Source organism: Lissotriton vulgaris, chromosome 3_1 (assembly GCF_964263255.1).
Source record: "Lissotriton vulgaris chromosome 3_1, aLisVul1.2, whole genome shotgun sequence".
In the NCBI taxonomy this organism is placed as follows: domain Eukaryota; kingdom Metazoa; phylum Chordata; class Amphibia; order Caudata; family Salamandridae; genus Lissotriton; species Lissotriton vulgaris.
This window is the reverse complement of record NC_141689.1, coordinates 19,486,572-19,510,524: the sequence shown is the minus strand read 5'-3', so window position 1 is coordinate 19,510,524 and position 23,953 is coordinate 19,486,572. Positions and strand designations below refer to the sequence as shown.

Sequence of the window (23,953 nt, the reverse complement as noted above, 5' to 3'; positions counted from 1 at the left end):
TCGAGGCTCTATTCATCAGAGGTGCAGCTGGGGTGAAGTCAGAGACAGACAGCTGCACTGTGACCCAGAGTCCAGGGGAAGGGTTACTCTTCTAGCGCCTCGAGGCTTTAATCATCAGAGGTACAGCTGGGGTGAAGTCAGTTATAGACTGCTGCACTCTGACCCAGAGTCCAGGGGAAGGGTTATTCTTCTAGCGCCTCGAGGCTCTAGTCTGCAGAGGTGCAGCTGGGGTGAAGTCAGTTATAGACTGCTGCACTCTGACCGAGAGTCCAGGGGAAGGGTTATTCTTCTAGCGCCTCGAGGCTCTATTCATCAGAGGTGCAGCTGGGGTGAAGTCAGTTATAGACTGCTGCTCTATGACCAAGAGTCCAGGACAAGGGTTATTCTTCTAGCACCTCGAGGCTCTAGTCTGCAGAGGTGCAGCTGGGGTGAAGTCAGTTATAGACTGCTGCTCTATGACCAAGAGTCCAGGGGAAGGGTTATTCTTCTAGCGCCTCGAGGCTCTATTCATCAGAGGTGCAGCTGGGGTGAAGTCAGTTATAGACTGCTGCTCTATGACCAAGAGTCCAGGACAAGGGTTATTCTTCTAGCGCCTCGAGGCTCTATTCAACAGAGGTGCAGCTGGGGTGAAGTCAGTTATAGACTGCTGCTCTATGACCAAGAGTCCAGGACAAGGGTTATTCTTCTAGCGCCTCGAGACTCTATTCATCAGAGGTGCAGCTGGTGTGAGGCCAGAGACAGACAGATGCACTCTGACCGAGAGTACAGGGGAAGGGTGATACTTCTAGCGCCTTGAGGCTCTATTCATCAGAGGTGCAGCTGGGGTGAGGCCAGAGACAGACTACTGCACTCTGACCCAGAGTCCAGGGGAAGGGTTATACTTCTAGCACCTCGAGGCTCTATTCATCAGACGTGCAGTTGGGGTAAAGTCAGTTATAGACTGCTGCACTCTGACCCAGAGTCCACGGAAAGGGTGATACTTCTAGCACTTCGAGGCTCTATTCATCAGAGGTGCAGCTGGGGTGAAGTCAGTTATAGACTGCTGCTCTATGACCAAGAGTCCAGGGGAAGGGTTATTCTTCTAGCGCCTCGAGGCTCTATTCATCAGAGGTGCAGCTGGGGTGAAGTCAGTTATAGACTGCTGCTCTATGACCAAGAGTCCAGGACAAGGGTTATTCTTCTAGCGCCTCGGGGCTCTATTCATCGGAGGTGCAGCTGGAGTGAAGTCAGTTATACACTGCTGCTCTATGACCAAGAGTCCAGGACAAGGGTTATTCTTCTAGCGCCTCCAGGCTCTATTCATCAGAGGTGCAGCTGGTCTGAGGCCAGAGACAGACAGATGCACTCTGACCGAGAGTACAGGGGAAGGGTTATACTTCTAGCACCTCGAGGCTCTATTCATCAGAGGTGCAGCTGGGGTAAAGTCAGTTATAGACTGCTGCACTCTTACCGAGATTCCAGGGGAAGGGTTATACTTCTAGTGCCTCGAGGCTCTATTCATCAGACATGCAGTTGGGGTAAAGTCAGTTATAGACTGCTGCACTCTAACCCAGAGTCCACGGAAAGGGTGATACTTCTAGCGCTTCGAGGCTCTATTCATCAGAGGTGCAGCTGGGGTGAAGTCAGTTATAGACTGCTGCTCTATGACCAAGAGTCCCGGGGAAGGTTTATTCTTCTAGCGCCTCGAGGCTCTATTCATCAGAGGTGCAGCTGGTGTGAGGCCAGAGACAGACAGATGCACTCTGACCGAGAGTACAAGGGAAGGGTTATACTTCTAGCGCCTTGAGGCTCTATTCATCAGAGGTGCAGCTGGGGTGAAGTCAGTTATAGACTGCTGCACTCTGACCCAGAGTCCAGGGTAGGGTTATACTTCTAGCGCCTCGAGGCTCTATTCATCAGAGGTGCAGCTGGGGTGAAGTCAGTTATAGACTGCTGCACTCTGACTGAGAGTACAGGGGAAGGGTTATACTTCTAGCGCCTCAAGGCTCCATTCATCAGAGGTGCAGCTGGGGTGAAGTCCGTTACAGACAGCTGCACTCTGACCGATAGTTCAGGGGATGGGTTATACTTCTAGCACCTCGAGGCTCTTTTCATCAGGGGTGCAGTTGGGGTGAAGTCAGTTATAGACTGCTACACTCCGACCGAGAGTCCAGCGGAAGGGTTATACTTCTAGCGCCTCAAGGCTCTATTCATCAGAGGTGCAGCTGGGGTGAAGTCAGAGAGAGACAGCTGCACTGTGACCCAGAGTCCAGGGGAAGGGTTATACTTCTAGCGCCTCGAGGCTCTATTAATCAGAGGTGCAGGTGGGGTGAAGTCAGTTATAGACAGCTGCACTGTGACCCAGAGTCCGGGGGAAGGGTTATACTTCTAGCACCTCGAGGCTCTATTCATCAGAGGTGCAGCTCGGGTGAAGTCAGAGACAGAAAGCTGCACTCTGACCGAGAGTCCAGGGGAAGGGTGGTTAATTTAGCGCCTCTGGACTCTAAATCATCAGAGATGCAGCTGGGGTGAGGTCAGTTATAAACTGCTGCACTCGGACCCAGAGTCCAGGGGTAGGGTTATACTTCTAGCGCCTCGAGGCTTTATTCATCAGAGGTGCAGCTGGGGTGAAGTCAGTTATAAACTGCTGCACTCTGACCCAGAGTCCAGGGGAAGAGTTGTACTTCTAGCGCCTAAAGGCTCTATTCATTAGACGAGCAGCTGGTGTGAAGTCAGTTATAGACTGCTGCACTCTGACCCAGAGTCCAGGGGAGGGTTATACTTCTAGCGCCTCAAGGCTCTAACTATCAGGCACACACCATGGGTGAAGTCAGAAAGAGACAGCTGCACTCTGACCCAGAGACCAGGGGAAAGGTGACACTTCTAGCGCCTCAAGGCTCTATTCATCAGAGGTGCAGCTGGGGTGAAGTCAGTTATAGACAGCTGCACTGTGACCCAGAGTCCAGGGGGAGGGTTATACTTCTAGCGCCTCGAGGCTCTAACTATCAGGCACAAACCATGGGTGAAGTCAGAAAGAGACAGCTGCACTTTGACCCTTCAGAACCACTGTGTGAGAGTAGGAGCCATCTCTAAGTGACGCTGTATTTTGTTGATTGAAGGGAGTTGGTGTTTCACTTTACAGGGTGAAGCAGAAAAAGACGTCAGAGGTCACAGATCCACGTCAGAGGTCACAGATCCACGTCACACTGCAGGTGCATCAGTCTGCTTCTGTGTGACATCATTCACTCCCTGCACTCCACCACCAGCAGCAATGCAGGCCCTGGATAGCTGCTCCTGTGTTTTGTGGCGGAGTTTCCTGCTGCTGTCACTGGTGCTGCAAAGTTCACTGTGTGAAGCTGTGACGCAAACATCTGGCTGCGCCCTGCAGAGCAAGTTCCAGCAGAGACACTACAAGGAGGGAGACCTCATGCTCGGAGGGATAGTACATGTGTACACGGCTGATGCACCATTGATCTGGGAAGAGCTCTACACAAATTTCTGGGAATGCGAACTGTAAGTTTTTATATGTTTAACTATACTGGGCCCCTTTAAACACTAATGCTCTAAATGCAAGAGTAGCCTGACTGCTCCAGCCTATATCCTGCCATCACACCTGTCAATCAACCCTTATGAGATGCAGGTAGCCCCACTTTCCACCACTAGGGGGCCTTAGGGCACAAGAACAAGAGTCAGGGATGGTGGGGTACAACCAACTCTCCCCGGGTCAGTAAACTCCCCCCCTTCATGATGCAGCAACCCTCACACCTTTGAAAAACTGACTCAAGCCCAGAAAATACAGTGAGACCCATCAGACCTCCATTCAGTCAGCACCACCTTAACCTGGTAAAGAAGGAGGTAAATATATGTTTAAAAGCAGTTTATTGAGTTGTCAACATTATTGTATTACACTGATGTGATGTGTGCTATGGATGCTTCTGTGTGGTTAAATAATGCTGCCCACAGGAGGCTTGTAAACATGCCAGTCTATTGCCATTGAGGGCGTCTTACTATATGCAAGCGTACACATTATGGGCTTTGTTTACAAGAGGCCGCGCCACCGAAGTGCCTTCTTTAATGACGCTCCGGTGGCGTCGGCCTCTCAATCATCTCTACGCGGACGCGCAGAGCCCCCCTGTGGAGCTTTTCATGGCCTCATAGATATGGAGTGAGGTAAATCAGCGCAGGTCACTGTGTATGACGCTCCGGTGGCGCAGGCCTCTCAATCATCTCTACGTGGACGCTCAGAGCCCCCCTGTGGAGCTTTTCATGGCCTCATAGATATGGAGTAAGGTAAAGCAGCGCAGGTCACTGTGTATGATGCTCCGGTGGCGTAGCCTCTCAATCATCTCTACGCGGACGCGCAGAGCCCCCCCTGTGGAGCTTTTCATGGGCTCATAGATATAGAGTAAGGTAAAGCAGCGCAGGTTACTGTGTATGATGCTCCGGGGCGTAGGCCTGTCAATCATCCTCATGCAGATGCGCAGAGCCCCCCTGTGGAGCTTTTCATGGCCTCATAGATATTGAATAAGGTAAAGCAGCGCAGGTCACTGTGTATGATGCTCCGGTGGCGTAGGCCTCTCAATCATCTCTACGCGGACGCGCAGAGCCCCCCTGTGGAGCTTTTCATGGCCTCATAGATATGTAGTAAGGTAAAGCAGCGGGGGTCACTGTGTATGATGCTCCGGTGGCGTAGGCCTCTCAATCATCTCTACGCGGACGCGCAGAGCCCCCCTGTGGAGCTTTTCATGGCCGCATAGATATGGAGTAAGGTAAAGCAGCACAGATCACTGTGCATGATGCTCCGGTGACGTAGCCTCTCAATCATCTTCATGCGGACACACAGAGCCCCCCTGTGGAGCTTTTCATGGCTTCATAGATATGGAGTAAGGTAAAGCAGCGCCGGTCACTGTGTATGATGCTCCGGTGGCGTAGGCCTCTCAATCATCTCTACGCGGACGCGTTGAGCCCCCCTGTGGAGCTTTTCATGGCCTCATAGACATGGAATAAGGTAAAGCAGCGCAGGTCACTGTGCATGACGCTCCGGTGGTGTAGCCTCTCAATCATCCTCATGCAGACGTGCAGAGCCCCCCTGTGGAGCTTTTCATGGCCTCATAGACATGGAGTAAGGTAATGCAGCGCAGGTCTCTGTGTATGACACTCTGGTGGCGAAGGCCTCTCAATCATCCTCATGCAGACGCGCAGAGCCCCCCTATGGAGCTTTTCATGGCCTCATAGATATGGAGTAAGGTAAAGCAGCGCAGGTCACTGTGTATGATGCTCCGGTGGCGTAGGCCTCTCAATCATCTCTACGCGGACGCGCAGAGCCCCCCTGTGGAGCTTTTCATGGCCTCATTGATATGGAGTAAGGTAAAGCAGCGCAGGTCACTGTGTATGACGCTCCGGTGGCGCAGGCCTATAAATCATCTCTACGCAGACGCGCAGAGCCCCCCTATGGAGCTTTTCATGGCCTCTTAGATATGGAGTAAGGTAAAGCAGCTCAGGTCACTGTGCATGATGCTCCGGTGGCGTAGGCCTCTCAATCATCTCTACGCAGACACGCAGAGCCCCCCTGTGGAGCTTTTCATGGCCTCATAGATATGGAGTAAGGTAAAGCAGCTCAGGTCACTGTGTATGATGCTCTGGTGGCGTAGGCCTCTCAATCATCTCTACGCGGACGCGCAGAGCCCCCCTGTGAAGCTTTTCATGGCCTCATAGATATGGAGTAAGGTAAAGCAGCGCAGGTCACTGTGTATGACGCTCCGGTGACGTAGGCCTCTCAATCATCTCTACGCGGACGCGCAGAGCCCCCCTGTGGAGCTTTTCATGGCCTCACAGATATGGAGTAAGGTAAAGCAGCGCAGGTCACTGTGTATGACGCTCCGGTGACGTAGGCCTCTCAATCATCTCTACGCGGACGCGCAGAGCCCCCCTGTGGAGCTTTTCATGGCCTCACAGATATGGAATAAGGTAAAGCAGCGCAGGTCACTGTGTATGACGCTCCGGTGGCGCAGGCCTCTCAATCATCTCTACGCAGACGCGCAGAGCCCCCCTGTGGAGCTTCTCATGGCCTCATAGATATGCAGTAAGGTAAAGCAGCGCAGGTCACTGTGTATGACGCTCCGGTGGTGTAGGCCTCTCAATCATCCTCATGCAGACGCGCAAAGCCCCCCTATGGAGCTTTTCATGGCCTCATAGATATGGACTAAGGTAAAGCAGCGCAGGTCACTGTGTATGACGCTCCCGTGGCGTAGGCCTCTCAATCATCATCATGCAGACGCGCAGAGCCCCCCTGTGGAGCTTTTCATGGCCTCACAGATATGGAGTAAGGTAAAGCAGCGCAGGTCACTGTGTATGACGCTCCGGTGGCGTAGCCTCTCAATCATCCTCATGCAGACGCGCAGAGCCCCCCTGTGGAGCTTTTCATGGCCTCACAGATATGGAGTAAGGTAAAGCAGCGCAGGTCACTGTGTATGATGCTCCGGTGGCGTAGGCCTCTCAATCATCCTCACGCGGACGCGCAGAGCCCCCCTGTGGAGCTTTTCATGGCCTCACAGATATGGAGTAAGGTAAAGCAGCGCAGGTCACTGTTTCTGACGCTCCGGTGGCGTAGGCCTCTCAATCATCATCATGCAGACGCGCAGAGCCCCCCTGTGGAGCTTTTCATGGCCTCATAGATATGGAGTAAGGTAAAGCACAGCAGGTCACTGTGTATGACGCTCCGGTGACGTAGGCCTCTCAATCATCTCTACGCGGACGCGCAGAGCCCCCCTATGGAGCTTTTCATGGCCTCATAGATATGGAGTAAGGTAAAGCAGCGCAGGTCACTGTGTATGACGCTCCGGTGGCGTAGGCCTCTCAATCATCTCTACGCGGACGCGCAGAGGCCCCCTGTGGAGCTTTTCATGGCCTCATAGATATGGAGTAAGTTAAAGCAGCGCAGGTCACAGTGTATGATGCTCCGGTGACGTAGGCCTCTCAATCATCTCTGCACGGATGCGCAGAGCCCCCCTGTGGAGCTTTTCATGGCCTCATAGATATGGAGTAAGGTAAAGCAGCGCAGGTCACTGTGTATGACGCTCCGGTGACGTAGGCCTCTCAATCATCTCCATGCAGACGCGCAGAGCCCCCCTGTGGAGCTTTTCATGGCCTCATAGATATGGAGTAAGGTAAAGCAGCGCAGGTCACTGTGTATGATGTTCCGGTGGCGCAGGCCTCTCAATCATCTCTACGCAGACGCGCAGAGCCCCCCTGTGGAGCTTCTCATGGCCTCATAGATATGCAGTAAGTTAAAGAAGCGCAGGTCACTGTGTATGACGCTCCGGTGGCGTAGCCTCTCAATCATCTCTACGCGGACGCGCAGAGCCCCCCTGTGGAGCTTTTCATGGCCTCATAGATATGGAGTAAGGTAAAGCAGCACAGGTCACTGTGTATGATGCTCCGGTGGCGTAGCCTCTCAATCATCTCTACGCAGACGCGCAGAGCCCCCCTATGGAGCTTTTCATGGCCTCATAGATATGGAGTAAGGTAAAGCAGCGCAGGTCACTGTGTATGATGCTCTGGCGGCGCAGGCCTCTCAATCATCTCTACGCGGACGCGCAGAGCCCCCCTGTGGAGCTTTTCATGGCCTCACAGATATGGAATAAGGTAAAGCAGCGCAGGTCACTGTGTATGATGCTCCGGTGGCGCAGGCCTCTCAATCATCCTCATGCAGACGCGCAGAGCCCCCCTATGGAGCTTTTCATGGCCTCATAGATATGGAATAAGGTAAAGCAGCGCAGGTCACTGTGTATGATGCTCCGGTGGCGCAGGCCTCTCAATCATCCTCATGCAGACGCGCAGAGCCCCCTATGGAGCTTTTCATGGCCTCATAGATATGGAGTAAGGTAAAGCAGCGCAGGTCACTGTGTATGACGCTCCGGTGGCGTAGGCCTCTCAATCATCTTTACGCGGACGTGTAGAGCCCCCCTGTGGAGCTTTTCATGGCCTCACAGATATGGAGTAAGGTAAAGCAGCGCAGGTCACTGTGTATGACGCTCCGGTGGCGTAGCCTCTCAATCATCCTCATGCAGACGCGCAGAGCCCCCTGTGGAGCTTTTCATGGCCTCATAGATATGGAGTAAGGTAAAGCAGCGCAGGTCACTGTGTATGATGCTCTGGTGGCGTAGGCCTCTCAATCATCCTCATGCGGACGCACAGAGCCCCCCCTGTGGAGCTTTTCATGGCCTCATAGATATGGAGTAAGGTAAAGCAGTGCAGGTCACTGTGTATGACGCTCCGGTGGCGCAGGCCTCTCAATCATCCTCATGCAGACGTGCAGAGCCCCCCTGTGGAGCTTTTCATGGCCTCACAGATATGGAGTAGGGTAAAGCAGCGCAGGTCACTGTGTATGACGCTCCGGTGGCGTAGCCTCTCAATCATCCTCATGCAGACGCGCAGAGCCCCCCTGTGTAGCTTTTCATGGCCTCATAGATATGGAGTAAGGTAAAGCAGCGCAGGTCACTGTGTATGACGCTCCGGTGGCGTAGGCCTCTCAATCATCCTCACGCGGACGCGCAGAGCCCCCCTGTGGAGCTTTTCATGGCCTCACAGATATGGAGTAAGGTAAAGCAGCGCAGGTCACTGTGTATGACACTCCGGTGGCGTAGGCCTCTCAATCATCATCATGCAGACGCGCAGAGCCCCCCTGTGGAGCTTTTCATGGCCTCATAGATATGGAGTAAGGTAAAGCACCGCAGGTCACTGTGTATGATGCTCCGGTGATGTAGGCCTCTCAATCATCATCATGCAGACGCGCAGAGCCCCTCTGTGGAGCTTTTCATGGCCTCATAGATATGGAGTAAGGTAAAGCACCGCAGGTCACTGTGTATGACGCTCCGGTGACGTAGGCCTCTCAATCATCTCTACGCGGACGCGCAGAGCCCCCCTATGGAGCTTTTCATGGCCTCATAGATATGGAGTAAGGTAAAGCAGCGCAGGTCACTGTGTATGACGCTCCGGTGGCGTAGGCCTTTCAATCATCTCTACGCGGACGCGCAGAGCCTCCCTATGGAGCTTTTCATGGCCTCATAGATATGGAGTAAGGTAAAGCAGCGCAGGTCACTGTGTATGATGCTCCGGTGACGTAGGCCTCTCAATCATCTCTGCACGGACGCGCAGAGCCCCCCTGTGGAGCTTTTCATCGCCTCATAGATATGGAGTAAGGTAAAGCAGCGCAGGTCACTGTGTATGACGCTCCGGTGACGTAGGCCTCTCAATCATCCTCATGCAGACGCGCAGAGCCCCCCTTTGGAGATTTTCATGGCCTCATAGATATGGAGTAAGGTAAAGCAGCGCAGGTCACTGTGTATGACGCTCCGGTTGCGTAGGCCTCTCAATCATCCTCACGTGGACGCGCAGAGCCCCCCTGTGGAGCTTTTCATGGCCTCACAGATATGGAGTAAGGTAAAGCAGCCCAGGTCACTGTGTATGACGCTCCGGTGGCGTAGGCCTCTCAATCATCATCATGCAGACGCGCAGAGCCCCCCTGTGGAGCTTTTCATGGCCTCATAGATATGGAGTAAGGTAAAGCACCGCAGGTCACTGTGTATGACGCTCCGGTGACGTAGGCCTCTCAATCATCTCTACGCGGACGCGCAGAGCCCCCCTATGGAGCTTTTCATGGCCTCATAGATATGGAGTAAGGTAAAGCAGCGCAGGTCACTGTGTATGACGCTCCGGTGGCGTAGGCCTTTCAATCATCTCTACGCGGACGCGCAGAGCCTCCCTATGGAGCTTTTCATGGCCTCATAGATATGGAGTAAGGTAAAGCAGCGCAGGTCACTGTGTATGATGCTCCGGTGACGTAGGCCTCTCAATCATCTCTGCACGGACGCGCAGAGCCCCCCTGTGGAGCTTTTCATCGCCTCATAGATATGGAGTAAGGTAAAGCAGCGCAGGTCACTGTGTATGACGCTCCGGTGACGTAGGCCTCTCAATCATCCTCATGCAGACGCGCAGAGCCCCCCTTTGGAGATTTTCATGGCCTCATAGATATGGAGTAAGGTAAAGCAGCGCAGGTCACTGTGTATGACGCTCCGGTTGCGTAGGCCTCTCAATCATCCTCACGTGGACGCGCAGAGCCCCCCTGTGGAGCTTTTCATGGCCTCACAGATATGGAGTAAGGTAAAGCAGCCCAGGTCACTGTGTATGACGCTCCGGTGGCGTAGGCCTCTCAATCATCATCATGCAGACGCGCAGAGCCCCCCTGTGGAGCTTTTCATGGCCTCATAGATATGGAGTAAGGTAAAGCACCGCAGGTCACTGTGTATGACGCTCCGGTGGCGTAGGCCTCTCAATCATCCTCATGCAGACGCGCAGAGCCCCCCTGTGGAGCTTTTCATGGCCTCATAGATATGGAGTAAGGTAAAGCAGCGCAGGTCACTGTGTATGACGCTCCGGTGGCGTAGCCTCTTAATCATCTCTACGCGGACGCGCAGAGCCCCCCTATGGAGCTTTTCATGGCCTCATAGATATGTAGTAAGGAAAAGCAGCGCAGGTCACTGTGTATGACACTCCGGTGACGTAGGCCTCTCAATCATCTCTACGCGGACGCGCAGAGCCCCCCTGTGGAGCTTTTCATGGCCTCACAGATATGGAGTAAGGTAAAGCAGCGCAGGTCACTGTTTATCACGCTCCGGTGACGTAGGCCTCTCAATCATCTTTACGCGGACGCGCAGAGCCCCCCTGTGGAGCTTTTCATGGCCTCACAGATATGGAGTAAGGTAAAGCAGCGCAGGTCACTGTGTATGACGCTCCGGTGACGTAGGCCTCTCAATCATCCTCATGCGGACGCGCAGAGCCCCCCTGTGGAGCTTTTCATGGCCTCACAGATATGGAGTAAGGTAAAGCAGCGCAGGTCACTGTGTGTGATGCTCCGGTGGCGCAGGCCTCTCAATCATCCTCATGCAGACGCGCAGAGCCCCCCGTGGAGCTTTTCATGGCCTCATAGATATGGAGTAAGGTAAAGCAGCACAGGTCACTGTGCATGATGCTCCGGTGACGTAGGCCTCTCAATCATCTCTACGCGGACACGCAGAGCCCCCCTGTGGAGCTTTTCATGGCCTCACAGATAGGGAGTAAGGTAAAGCAGCGCAGGTCACTGTGTATGACGCTCCGGTGGCGTAGGCCTCTAAATCATCTCTACGCGGACGCGCAGAGCCCCTCTGTGGAGTTTTTCATGGCCTCATAGATATGGAGTAAGGTAAAGCAGCGCAGGTCACTGTGTATGACGTTCCGGTGGCGTAGGCCTCTAAATCATCTCTACGCAGACACGCAGAGCCCCCCTGTGGAGTTTTTCATGGCCTCATAGATATGGAGTAAGGTAAAGCAGCGCAGGTCACTGTGTATGATGCTCCGGTGGCGTAGCCTCTCAATCATCTCTACGCGGACGCGCAGAGCCCCCCTGTGGAGCTTTTCATTGCCTCATAGATATGGAGTAAGGTAAAGCAGCGCAGGTCACTGTGTATGACGCTCCGGTGACGTAGGCCTCTCAATCATCTCTACGCAGACGCGCAGAGCCCCCCTATGGAGCTTTTCATGGCCTCATAGATATGGAGTGAGGTAAAGCAGCGCAGGTCACTGTGTATGAAGCTCCGGTGGCGTAGCCTCTCAATCATCTCTACGCAGACGCGCAGAGCTCCCCTGTGGAGCTTTTCATGGCCTCATAGATATGGAGTGAGGTAAAGCAGCGCAGGTCACTGTGTTGTCTCTCTCTGCGTCAGGGAGGGGCGCCAGGGGGGTTGTGGTGGGTGATTGCTGACAACTGGCTGTGGTAGGTTCCAGGGATGCAGAATTCTCTAAGCTCAAAGGTAAGGGTGATGCTGTGAATGTCACCACTTTGATTCAGTACCGAAGACTTAAACGAGAAGAAGGCAGCAAAAGCACCATTGCAAGGGAGTGAGGACCAGGCCTGGCTCTAGTGGGTGCTGGAAGCAGAAGTAACATGTATGTATGCGATGCAGGACAGTTTCACAAAGGCACTACACAGCTGGTTGCTGCAGAATGTAGTAAGTCATGTCCAATTGTTCTCCTTGGCAGTCTTTAGTGAATGTATTTAAATGTTTGCTTTGCACTATATACCCGTATTAAGGTACGCTGCTAAGGTGCATGGGCAGATGGGAAGCTCACTACAACATTGGAGAGTGCGTTGATTGTTGGGTTAATGCTGTATTGCATGTGTGACATCTGTTGCACACATTCTGGGGTCCTGCATGATTGATCAGTCAGTGATGCAATCTCTTCCATATTGTACAGCTGGCAGCAACAGGGCTGGCCAGACTCCCTCCTGCCCTGCTCTGCCCTGCCCTGCCCTGCCCTGCCTTGTCCTGAACTGCCCTGCCTCTGCCCCTGACCTGCCATACTGGAAGGAAATATTCACAAAATTAAAAGTAAAGACCAAATTTAAATAATAAAACACTTGAGCGAAGGAGGGAGAATAAAATACTCCAGGGTGAGCAACTAGTGCAAGAAAAAAAAAGTAAAAAAAATGAAAAAACATTCTATGTGATCAGGCACCCATAACACAATCTCATGAACACGTGGAATCACGCCACTGCCCAGAGTGACATTTTGCACAGTCTTTGTCAAGGTCAACTAACATTTCATTTCAATTTTGTAAAATTCTTAAAAATAATGACATATACTATGATCATCGGGGGTGGAGGGGCGAATCCTTGATGACCTTGTTAGTCTACATGTGTTTTATATTATGTTATGTTTATTGACATTGTGTTGGCCTCAAGAAGGAAGTTCACAGAGCAGAGCAATGGTGTAATGTATGTCAAGTGCATCACGTGGACAGAGAGATGATGCAATGTATGTGAAGTGCATCATGTAGGGAGCCGCTGCAAGCAGAGAGATGATGCCATGTATGTAAAGTGCAAAACACATAAGGTGCTGGATGGAATGTTGCACTATGGCAAAACATTCACCCCCGGCACAGATCTGGGTTTAATCCATCGTTATTTTGCTCACCTCGCCACCCCAGTTCAGACATGTCCATATGCACATTGTTAGACCTGGCACCTTGGAGTGAGTCTCCCTTCCACGTTTTGCTGATGTGCCTCATGTGATTTTGCTGGTGTTAGCTGCTCAGAGCACTGTGCCACTGCCAACCAGTGCCACAGTGCAAGTGCTCCCTATGTGTAAATTGTTATATGTGATTGTATTCCATGTTTGGCTTATTTGGTTTACTGTCAGTCCCTAGTTCACGCAGGGGTGTCCAGGGCTTGAAAATATAAATGCTGCTGGTGGGCCTGCAGCACTGGTTGTGCCACCCACGGAAGCGGCCTAGTAAAATGTGTCTAAGGTCTGCCATTGCAGAACCTGCATGCAGTCTGGTACTGTCATGCTGACTGTGCAAGTGCACCCACTTGCCAGTCCCTAAACCTTCCCTTAACTAAATATTAATCACCCCTATGGTAGGCTCAAGGGCAGGGTGCATTGTAAGGATAAGGTAGGACAAGCCCTGATGTGTGTGGCATGCCTTAATAGTGAATTACAGCCATTTTTGTTTTTCACTGTTGTAAGGCTACCTGTTCTCCATAGGCCAGGATGGGCTGCTGGAAATATTATACTCTATAATCCCAACAGACTCAGAGAACATGGTAGAGAGTCAAGATTAGTATGCCTGAACTCAGAATACATATTTTAGTAAAGTTTATTTTAATATCCTGTGTTTGCAAATACTACTTTTACAAAGTTAGTATTTGCTTGCCTAACCATGTCAGCCCGCCTCTGCTAGTCTGGTTTCTGTGAGTGACAGGGCTGGGGAATTCCAGGAGACAGGCTGGGCCTGCCAGGTGGTGAATATAGAGATTGCTGTAGACGATTCTAGGACTCTAGTTAATAATTACCGATTTATTCCCTTATGTGGTTATATCAAATCATATCCTTATATAGGCATAAGAATCATACCCAAATTAAGACATAGACAATACAGTTAAAATACGGCAAAGCTACTCCCATAGACTCCTAGAAAGCACTACTTGTTCTTAAACAAACCAAGCCTCCAGCAGCCCGGGAATTCCCCCTGCTTCTGTATTGATTTGTCCTAGAACTCCCGGAGTCCTGAAAGAACTGCGAGTTCTTAGTGACGTCTTATGTCCAACCTTACGTCAAACTCGGCACCTTCCAGGTGTAAATATATACAGCATCTGCCCTAGCAAAACACACAGTGGTTTGGAGCAGATCAACTATCTACTTGCCCGACGCCCTGCTGTAGCAAGTGCCGAAGGAAGCCGACCCTCCTGCTGATGCACTGAGAGAGATGCTGTCTTTTCTCCTGCCGAGAAATCCAGCTCCAGTGTTTCCCTGTCACCCTTGCGGGTTGCTGGGAGATCGAGTTCTGAGAGAGAGATACAAGACCTCCTTCATTCTATTACAAAGGTAGGAAACTGATTAGACCCTTAGAGAATTCTTGATTTAGATTCTTGGCAGATTCTTGGCAGAAACTATCTTAACTCAAACTACATCTCACTTAATCCTTCCCATGTACTAGGCTTAGGTTAGGTACACCGGGGTAGGCGTATCTTAGAAGCACCAGTTGAGTACGTTTAGTCATTATTTTATCAATGTATGTATTTTATCTATTTTAAACACCGTATGGATTAGAAACCATACCATGCATTTACAGTATTATTTTATAATACTCTTTTTACTGTACGCACTTTACTTTATGACAAGTATTGCGATTGTAGCAATTCACTTCTCTTGCATGAGAAAGAAGACTGTTCAATAAATAACCTCTTTTATTGAAAACGCCCGTCTCTCTTTTTCTCTGCACTTCTGGTGAAACTAAGCATGCATGATTGACTGAGTAAAATAGCTATCTATTGTTTCCGCGACTCTGGAGATATGCTCCTTGTTCTAGGGAGGCAAAGTTGTCATGTTTATGCGGTTGTCAGAAACTAATCCCTTCTTGTGAATTCGAGAAAGTTTCCAGTGACCTCCGAGCTAGCTGGCATTCATAATTAAGTCTAACATATTCAATAGAGACCTAGTCGACCTAAGTCCTACATCTGAACTATCGTTTATGTTATTCCAATGCGCAGAGCCTATTGGGAATTTAGGAACTACACTACAGATTACACCAGGATGGGTGGGAGGAGTGCCCCTTGACTCTGAATAGGGCTGTGCTCTGCCAACAAAATGCTGGCTCCACCCCCTGGTGAGCGTCTGAAGTCTCTGCCCTGAGTTCCAGGAACATTGGACTCTACCCGTCTGTACCCGAGCCGCTGGAAATTGACCAATCTTCCCCTGCTGCTGAAGCCGCCAGCCAAGTGCGTCCCGTACTCCTGGACAGCCGTGAAGAAGTACCTGTGACCATCTGCCCGGTGTGAACCGCTCCGCCTGCAAGCCACACTCACACCGTCCCGCTGAGTCGGCCACACCCGCTTCACCCTCCTCTGAAAAGAGGCACTGCTCGCAGCGTCCCCGCTGCAGAAAAAATCTTGAAAAGAGCGCATCACAAGTTCAGCCTGTACGAAGCGTACCGGCCCCCTTTTCAATACGCACCAGAGAACAGCAGCCCTGCACGAAAGGAGACAACTCGTACGCCGAAGCGTACTAGCTCCCAGACGTCACGCTGCTGACAACAAGGAAAGGCATCCCCCGCTTGGAAGGCACGACACGAACAAACGTCATGTACGCCGAAGGCTCCACGCCTAGGATCACCCACTTCACTCCCCAGGGGCACACCGCTCGTACGTCTCAGTCAGAGACGCCTGCATGAGCCGGACACGCACCATTGGGAGAGGGGCAGCCAGATTGCCACAAGGACGTCTCGCCTATGCACGCCTCATCCGCGTCCACAATTCTACACAACAAAGGTACTGTGAGAATCGTATTCTGGCTTGTGCGCACCAGACCTGAGAGTCCGCTCGTTGCTTAATCTTTTGTGTTTCTGGTACGATCAATCCTGCAACGTCCCGTACAGTCAGCACGGCATGAGCCTGAAAGAGACGCTTTTCTTTTAAATAATCATATCCTTGCAAAAAAATTATTGTGGCCTCATTTGAAACGTTATTTCAGTCTTGTCTTAAGTCCTCTTGATCTATACATATAAAACAGCTATTTTTTTATACAAGCACTAGACTGGTGTCCTTTTGTGGTGGGTCATCTGATTACTGTATACTGTCATAAATGCTTAACCTATAACGCTCGGTGATTAGCCTTGTCTGCTCGTGCGACGCAACCTAGAGGGTGAGCAGGGGTTCTTTTCTAGAGTAAGACCCTTTCCCTGACTAGAGGAGATGATCCCTGCTTGTCACAAGTACTTACCTGTGCCAACCAGAGACCCCCAAATCTAACATTGGAGGCAGCCGTTAGGGTTTTGAATTTGCATTTATGGTGCATGTACAGTGTAGGAGAGTAGGGTCTGCTATCCTATGGTCACCCCAATTTTTGCTTTTTGCTTCACTGGTTTTCGACTTACTGAGGCTGTGGGCCTGCTAAACAGACCCCCAGCCTGCTGTTCTCTCTCTAAATTTATAATACATGTGCTATAGGTACATACCACAATTGGAAATGGACTCCTTGTCAGCCCCTGTACCATGCACTATAGGTGCCCAGGGCATAGGTGCCACCAAGGCCTACCAGGGGCTGAAGCATAGCTTTTGCCACCCCTGGCTGGTTCTTAAATTGACACAACTGGCTGATCACTCAGCTGGGGCAAGTGGGTGTAATCACCCCTTGCTTAGATATAGTATACCTATATCTAAACCTATATCTGGACACATATATAGCCTGTAAGCCACTCCTATGGAAGGCCTCATCAATCCTGGAGGCAGAGTGCGTGGTTTTATGTGAGATGGTGCTCTGGCATGAGCTGAGCCTGTCTGCAGCTGTCGGGAACAACTCCCTAAGCTGATCGGGGATAATGCCATACCATATACTCTTAAGCGCATTATAATCCTCGCGGTTATATAGCAACTTTGGTTTGGCTTTATCAAAACATGTCGTGTAAGGTGTCATACGAATTGGAATACTATCCCCTCGCCAGTTCTGGCGACGGGGATAGCATTCCACCCTTCTAGAGGGAGAAGACATGTTACTTTACTGAAACGCGGTTGATTTAAAATGAGCCTCAGATCCACAAAATGGATGCCCCTGCCACAGACACGGGTCTGACCTCCTGCTGCTGACCGAAACCCGGCAGAGGAGGCCTGGACAAAGAGTTTCCTGTCACAGGGCGGTGTCAAACCACCCCAGACAGGAGATAGTGGATTGGAGTAGGGAGGTTTCAATGAAACCAGACACTGCCTGGGGAGCACAAGGCTGCCCCTTGCAGGATCCGGCCAAACCGGTTCTGGGGCCTCCCAGCCCCTGTCCCAGCGCGGCCAGGATCAAAGGAGAGGGGTGTAACCACCCCCTTCCTGGGTCCCACCCATAGGAGGGGACCTAGCAGGATGTCCAACCCCCTAGATTCGAATAAGAGGGGGAGCAGTCCCAACGGACCTCAGATCATCCTGAAGAAACATAAGAAACGAAATCTGGACCCTTCGACTTTCTACACGACGTGAGAAGACTGAAGAATCTCCCTTGTGGTCAAGGAGTGACCACCCTGTGCAAACAGGCACCATCCAGCCCTCGACCCTTGCTTTGTTGCAGTTCCCGCCGGAACTCGAGCGACAGAGATCGACGAGATCAAGCTTGCCTGCCTTCTACCTGCCCGATCCACAGTCCCTGCAGAGCTGAGACCCGTGGAGGCGACCGGAAGCGTGGGACACGCCATCTTGAAAAGGCCACGAGACGCTGACCGTGCAGCCCACGAGTGACCCTCGAAGCTGTACACCGGGGTTTGAGAAGCCCCAGCCCCGAGCTCCACTTGCACCAAAGCTCACCCCTCCACACTCGACGAGTGCTGCGTGGGGCCCTTCTGCTTGTGTGCGCTCGACGCGTTGGCCCGGTCACTTGCCAGCTGGCTTGTGGCCCCTGTGCCGACGAACTTCGAAATACGACTTGCTTTTCTGGTTGCTCCAGATCTGCACCAGCTCCTGTGAAAAGGAGCACCCACTCTGACCCTCCTGGTTCGAGTGATAAGCAATCTCCCGGTTCCGCGTGGATTGCTTTTGCCAAGTGCTGTTTGCTACAATCTTCAAGCCGACGGTGCTGACGGCGAGAGCCTACGTGGGACAGATCGTGACCTGCTCCTGGACGTCGCAGATGCCCCAGAGCCCACGTGACAGCGGAGAGAAGCCTATCGACAACCGCCTGATTGCGCCCGACATTGCCTGGTTCCGTCCTGGTTCCACCCTGGTCACTGCTGAGTGACCCAGACTCTGTCCCCTCTGCTTTCAGGTACTTTTCTACATCGATCCACCCTTGGATCGCACCGGACACTTCTGCTTCACAGCGCCTGCAGCTGCAACAGCTCCAAGCACCCAGAACCTGCGTGACAGAACCCGACGCCACTTCGACCCTGTGCACCCACGGCCTGTGGGTGAGGTAACTTTGCAACGCCGGTGTCTTTACACTGGTACACACCTCTAGGGTCTGTGTCTAAAGTTTTGTGTTCCTAGGTTCAGCGGAAGTATCTTTTTATTCACTTTAATTGACTTTTACGCACCATTGACAGTGCATTGGTGCGCGCTGCACTTTCCGTGCTGCATCCGTCTCCTGTGGGCTACTCCCGACTTCTTCATTGCTTGTCCTGACTGCTCCCAGCGAATCTCTAGGCCCTAGGCCTAACCATTGTTCGTAAAGTGTTACTTATACCACTTTTTTGATATATGGTCTGAGTGGCCACCCGCCCTCATCCATAAACGTGCAACTTTATATGTTTAACAGTGCTTTTGGTTTAACGCTTGTGCCCCTTTCCTCATAAAGAGTACTGGGGAGTAATTTAGTAATAAATACATATATTTTTATAATATATACTTGTGTGGTGTCCTTTCATTTGATTACAGGATTGTATGTGGTAAAACAAGCTCGCTTAACACGACCTCTTAAGTTAAGCCTTTAAGGCTGCTTAGTCCATGCTACCACTAGGATAGCTTGTCTACAAGGTTGACTTACAACCTGACATCTTTGGGGTTTGCTTGGACTGATAACCAGTGGTTCCAGAATTGGAAACACTACCTATCAGGCCAACTTCTCACATTGGTGTGCAGCGGTGCGGATTTGAGCTTGCTGTTTGTTTTACCATTGCAATCTTTATCAAATTGAAAGATCACATCAAGTACCTCTAGGTACATATAAATCAAAAGCTTAGCATATTAAGTTCTACTGAACTTAGTAGTTGTAGATTAAAGGGATTAGCACACCCTGACTACAACTCACTAGCAAGGTACAGTAGGAAACCACTTAGTGTAGGTAAGTGCACCACGTACACCTCACTAGCAGTCATGTCTGATACAGGTAGAGCTTCAGGCTCTGCTCCTGTAATAGTTGATCCTATAGGGACAACATCCAGATATGACAACCTTAGCCACAAAGACCTGAGTGCCTTGTGCACAGCCAGGGGGCTAAAAAAGGGCAGAGGCCCTACCATTCCTTCCCTAATAGCTCTCCTAGAAAAGGATGACCTAGACAAGGCGATTCAGACTCCCTTAGAAACAGAGGAAGGGATAAACTCCCCTGAGAATGAGGATCTTCAAGAAGGAATAGAGGAGGAAGAGGAAGACCCAGAGGAAGGCTCTGATGTAGAAGAGCCTGAAGATCAGGATCAGGTGGGAAACCAGGTACAGGTTGCCAGGCTTAACCAGGCCAACTTGGACCTACATGGGAATGGAGGGGGCCAGCACCACTCCAGATCTCATAACCAAATTCTCCCAGGTAATAGGAGGGAGAGATCTCTGTCAAGGGACTCTCACCTTTCTAGTGCCTCAAGAGAATCTCAAAGAGGAATGACTTCCTCCCAGAGAATAGAGCATAGGGCCAGGATGAGGGCTGTCCAACTCCAAATAGAAAGGGAAGAGGTAGCCTTGGCTCAAGCTAAACTTGCTTTAGCAAGAGAGAAAAAATTGTGTGGCTTAGATGCCACTGGTGGCAGCAAAGTTCCTAAAGAAAAAGACAGGGCCTATGACAATAGAAACCTGACAAAAATTGTGCCCCCCTACAAGGAAGGGGATGATATCCACAAATGGATGACTGCTCTTGAGAGGGCCTGCATGGTACAGCAGGTCCCTGAGGATCAGTGGGCAGCAATTTTATGGTACTCCTTTTCTGAGAAAGGGAGGGACAGGCTCCTCACTGTTAGACCTGAGGATGCCAAAAACTACTCTGTTCTGAAGAGTGCTCTTATTGAAGGGTTTGGCCTAACCACTGAGCAATACAGGTTGTTGTTCAGAGACACCCAAAAAGCACAGACTCAGGACTGGACTGATTTTGTAGATTGTGCCACTAAGGCTCTGGAGGGTTGGCTGCAGGGAAGTAAAGTTTCAGACTATACAGGATTGTACAATCTTATGATGAGAGAACAGATCCTTAATAACTGTCAGAACCAGCTGTTGCATCAATACCTTGTTGACTCTGATTTGACCTCTCCCCAAGAATTGGGAAAGAAGGCAGACAAATGGGTCAGAACAAGGATTAAGCAGAAAAACCAGAACCAAGGTGACCAGAAGAAAACAGACCAGAAGGGTGGGAATCAGAAAGATAAAGAAAAGGACCAGAAGTCTTCAGGCCCCCAAACTAGCAATAAGGAGGGGGGTTCCCAAAATGGAAACAAGAAAAAGAAGAACGATGGCCCAAAGAAACCTTGGTGTAATACCTGCAAATCAGTTTCACACTGGGGCAGTGAATGCACTAAGAAAAATCCAGTCCCCACCACTGCAGCTCCTAAAGCAACTGCACCCCCTAGTACAGTCAGCAGTGGTGGTACACAGCCAAAGGGTTTAGTAGGGTTGACCCTGGGTACTGAGGTGGAATCTGGCCTAGTCAGAATCCCCACACAGGCAGTTCTCCTATATGATGTGGACATATCTTTGCCCACTGCAGTAAGCCCCAGTAACCTGGGCAAATATAGGCAGACTCCCTTAATTAATGAGAAACTGGCTCAGGCCTACAGGGACACTTGTGCCAGTGTCACAATGGTGGCACCTGGCTTTGTGGACCCTGGACAAATTGTACTAGGTGAAAGTTACCTAGTGACCAATGCAAGCAACTCCACTACTTCCCATAGTGTGGCTGTTGTGAACTTCTCCTGGGGAGGGGTAGATGGCCTAAAGAAAGTTGTTGTGAGTGCAGACCTCCCAGTAGACTGTCTGTTAGGCAATGATCTTGAAAGCTCAGTTTGGTCAGAAGTGGAGTACAGGACTCATGCAGAAATGCTAGGGATTTCAGCTCATGTCCTTGCAGTGACAAGGTCTCAGGCTAAGAAGTGCCTTCCTGAACCAGTGGTGGATCTTGAAACAATAGACCAACCACAACCCAAGAGAAGGAGCAAGAGGGTTAAGGCTGTGCCTTCCCACTCGCCCCAGGTTGAGGATCAGGTTTCACAGGAAACTGATTCTGCAGTCCAAGAGGAGACTGTCTCTGAGGAGCTTGAACCTGATCAGGTTGAGTTTCTGGGGACAGGGGGACCCTCAAGGGCAGACCTGGGGCAGGCCCAATTAGATTGCCCTTCACTTGAACCCCTCAGACAGCAAGCTGCTGCTGAGGCTGCAGGGAATGCTCAAGGTACCCATAAAGTGTATTGGGATGAAGGACTCCTTTATTCAGAGGCTAGAGACCCCAAGCCTGGCACAACCAGGAGGTTGGTTATACCTTTGAAGTTTAGGGGCTTCCTTCTTACCTTGGCCCATGATATTCCCCTTGCAGGACACTTAGGCCAGAATAAGACTTGGGACAGGCTTGTTCCACACTTTCACTGGCCTCACATGTCAGAAAATGTCAAGGAGTTTTGTCGCTCCTGTGTCACTTGCCAAGCCAGTGGTAAGTCAGGTGGCACAACAAAGGCCCCCCTGATACCACTACCTGTGGTGGGGGTACCCTTTGAAAGAGTTGGAATAGACATTGTGGGTCCCATGGATCCTCAAACAGCCTCTGGGCACAGATTTATACTGGTGGTAGTGGATCATGCCACCAGGTACCCAGAAGCAATTCCCCTGAGGACCACCACAGCTCCTGTGGTGGCAAAAGCCCTCATTGCAGTTTTCTCAAGAGTGGGCTTTCCAAAGGAGGTTCTTTCAGACAGAGGTACCAACTTCATGTCTGGATACTTAAAAGCAATGTGGAAAGAGTGTGGAGTAAACTATAAGTTTACCACACCCTACCATCCACAGTGCAATGGGCTTGTGGAAAGGTTCAACAAGACCCTAAAGGGAATGATAAAAGGTTTACCAGAGAAGCTTAGGCGGAAATGGGACATCCTTTTACCCTGCTTGCTCTTTGCTTACAGAGAGGTCCCACAGAAGGGGGTTGGCTACAGCCCTTTTGAACTTTTGTTTGGCCACCCTGTAAGAGGTCCATTGAGTTTGGTGAAGGAAGGATGGGAGTTACCTCTCAAAAAGCCTAAACTAGACATTGTGGACTATGTACTTGGTCTCCGCTCCAGGATGGCTGAATACATGGAGAGAGCATCCAAAAACCTTGAGGCAAGTCAGGAATTACAGAAAGCCTGGCATGACCAAAAGGCTGTTCTGGTTGAGTACCAGCCAGGGCAGAAGGTGTGGGTGTTGGACCCAGTGGGGCCAGCAGCTCTCCAGGACCAATGGACTGGACCCTACCCTATCATTGAAAAGAAGGGAGAAGTCACCTACTTGGTTGACTTTGGCACCCCTAGGAGCCCCCACAGGGTGCTCCATGTCAATCGTTTGAAAGCATTTGTTGACAGGGAGGACATGAGTCTCCTCATGGCCACAGATGGGGAACAGGAGGAAGAGAGTGACCCTCTCCCAGACCTGCTTTCCCAGAACCCTGATGATGGTTCAGTTGATGGAGTAGCCTTGGCAGGCAGCCTCACTGAACAGCAACAGGTGGACTGCAGACAGGTGTTGCAGGCCCACAGACACTTGTTTTCACTCACACCCAGTCAGACTAGCTGGTGCACCCATGAGGTGGATACTGGTGACAATCTGCCTGTGAAGAATAAAATCTACAGGCAACCTGACCATGTCAGGGATTGTATAAAGGCTGAGGTGCAAAAGATGTTGGAGCTTGGAGTGATTGAGCCATCAGAGAGCCCATGGGCTAGCCCAGTGGTCCTTGTGCCAAAACCTCATACCAAAGATGGAAAGAGAGAAATGAGGTTTTGTGTGGACTACCGAGGTCTCAATGCTGTCACTAGGACAGATGCTCATCCCATTCCAAGAGCAGATGAGCTCATTGATAAATTGGCTTCTGCCAAGTTTCTGAGCACATTTGATTTGACAGCTGGCTACTGGCAAATCCTACTAGCTGAGGAGTCAAAAGCCAAAACAGCATTCTCTACCCCTAGTGGGCATTATCAGTTTGTGGTAATGCCCTTTGGTTTGAAGAATGCACCTGCCACTTTCCAAAGGTTGGTGAACCAAGTCCTTGCTGGGCTGGATGACTTTTGTGCAGCATATCTAGATGATATTGCTGTCTTTAGCTCCACCTGGGAGGATCACCTGATCCACCTGAAGAAGGTTCTGGAGGCCCTGCAAAAGGCAGGCCTGACTATCAAGGCTACTAAGTGCCAGATAGGGCAGAGCAAGGTTGTGTACTTGGGCCACCTAGTAGGTGGGGGTCAAGTTCAACCACTGGAGAGCAAGATCCAGACCATACAGGACTGGACTCCTCCAACTACCCAGACACAAGTCAGAGCCTTCTTGGGCCTGACTGGGTATTACAGAAAATTTGTAAAGAACTATGGGTCCATTGTGACACCATTGAATGACTTGACATCCAAGAAGATGCCCAAAAAGGTTCAGTGGACAGTTAGCTGTCAAACGGCATTTGATGACCTGAAGAAGGCCATGTGCTCTGCACCTATCCTGAAGAGTCCTGACTACTCCAAACAGTTCATTGTACA

General features: G+C 51.0%; 1 protein-coding gene across 1 annotated transcript in view; it reads left to right on the top strand.

Annotated features, from left to right (window-relative positions):
* The first annotated feature begins 3,250 nt into the window (after positions 1-3,250).
* Positions 3,251-23,953, top strand: part of LOC147725835 (extracellular calcium-sensing receptor-like) — a 608,311-nt gene continuing 587,608 nt past the window's right edge. The window contains exon 1 of the mRNA XM_086963367.1: positions 3,251-3,492. Within this exon, the coding sequence (XP_086819493.1) occupies positions 3,251-3,492 (242 nt within the window). The remainder of the gene's footprint in view (positions 3,493-23,953) is intronic.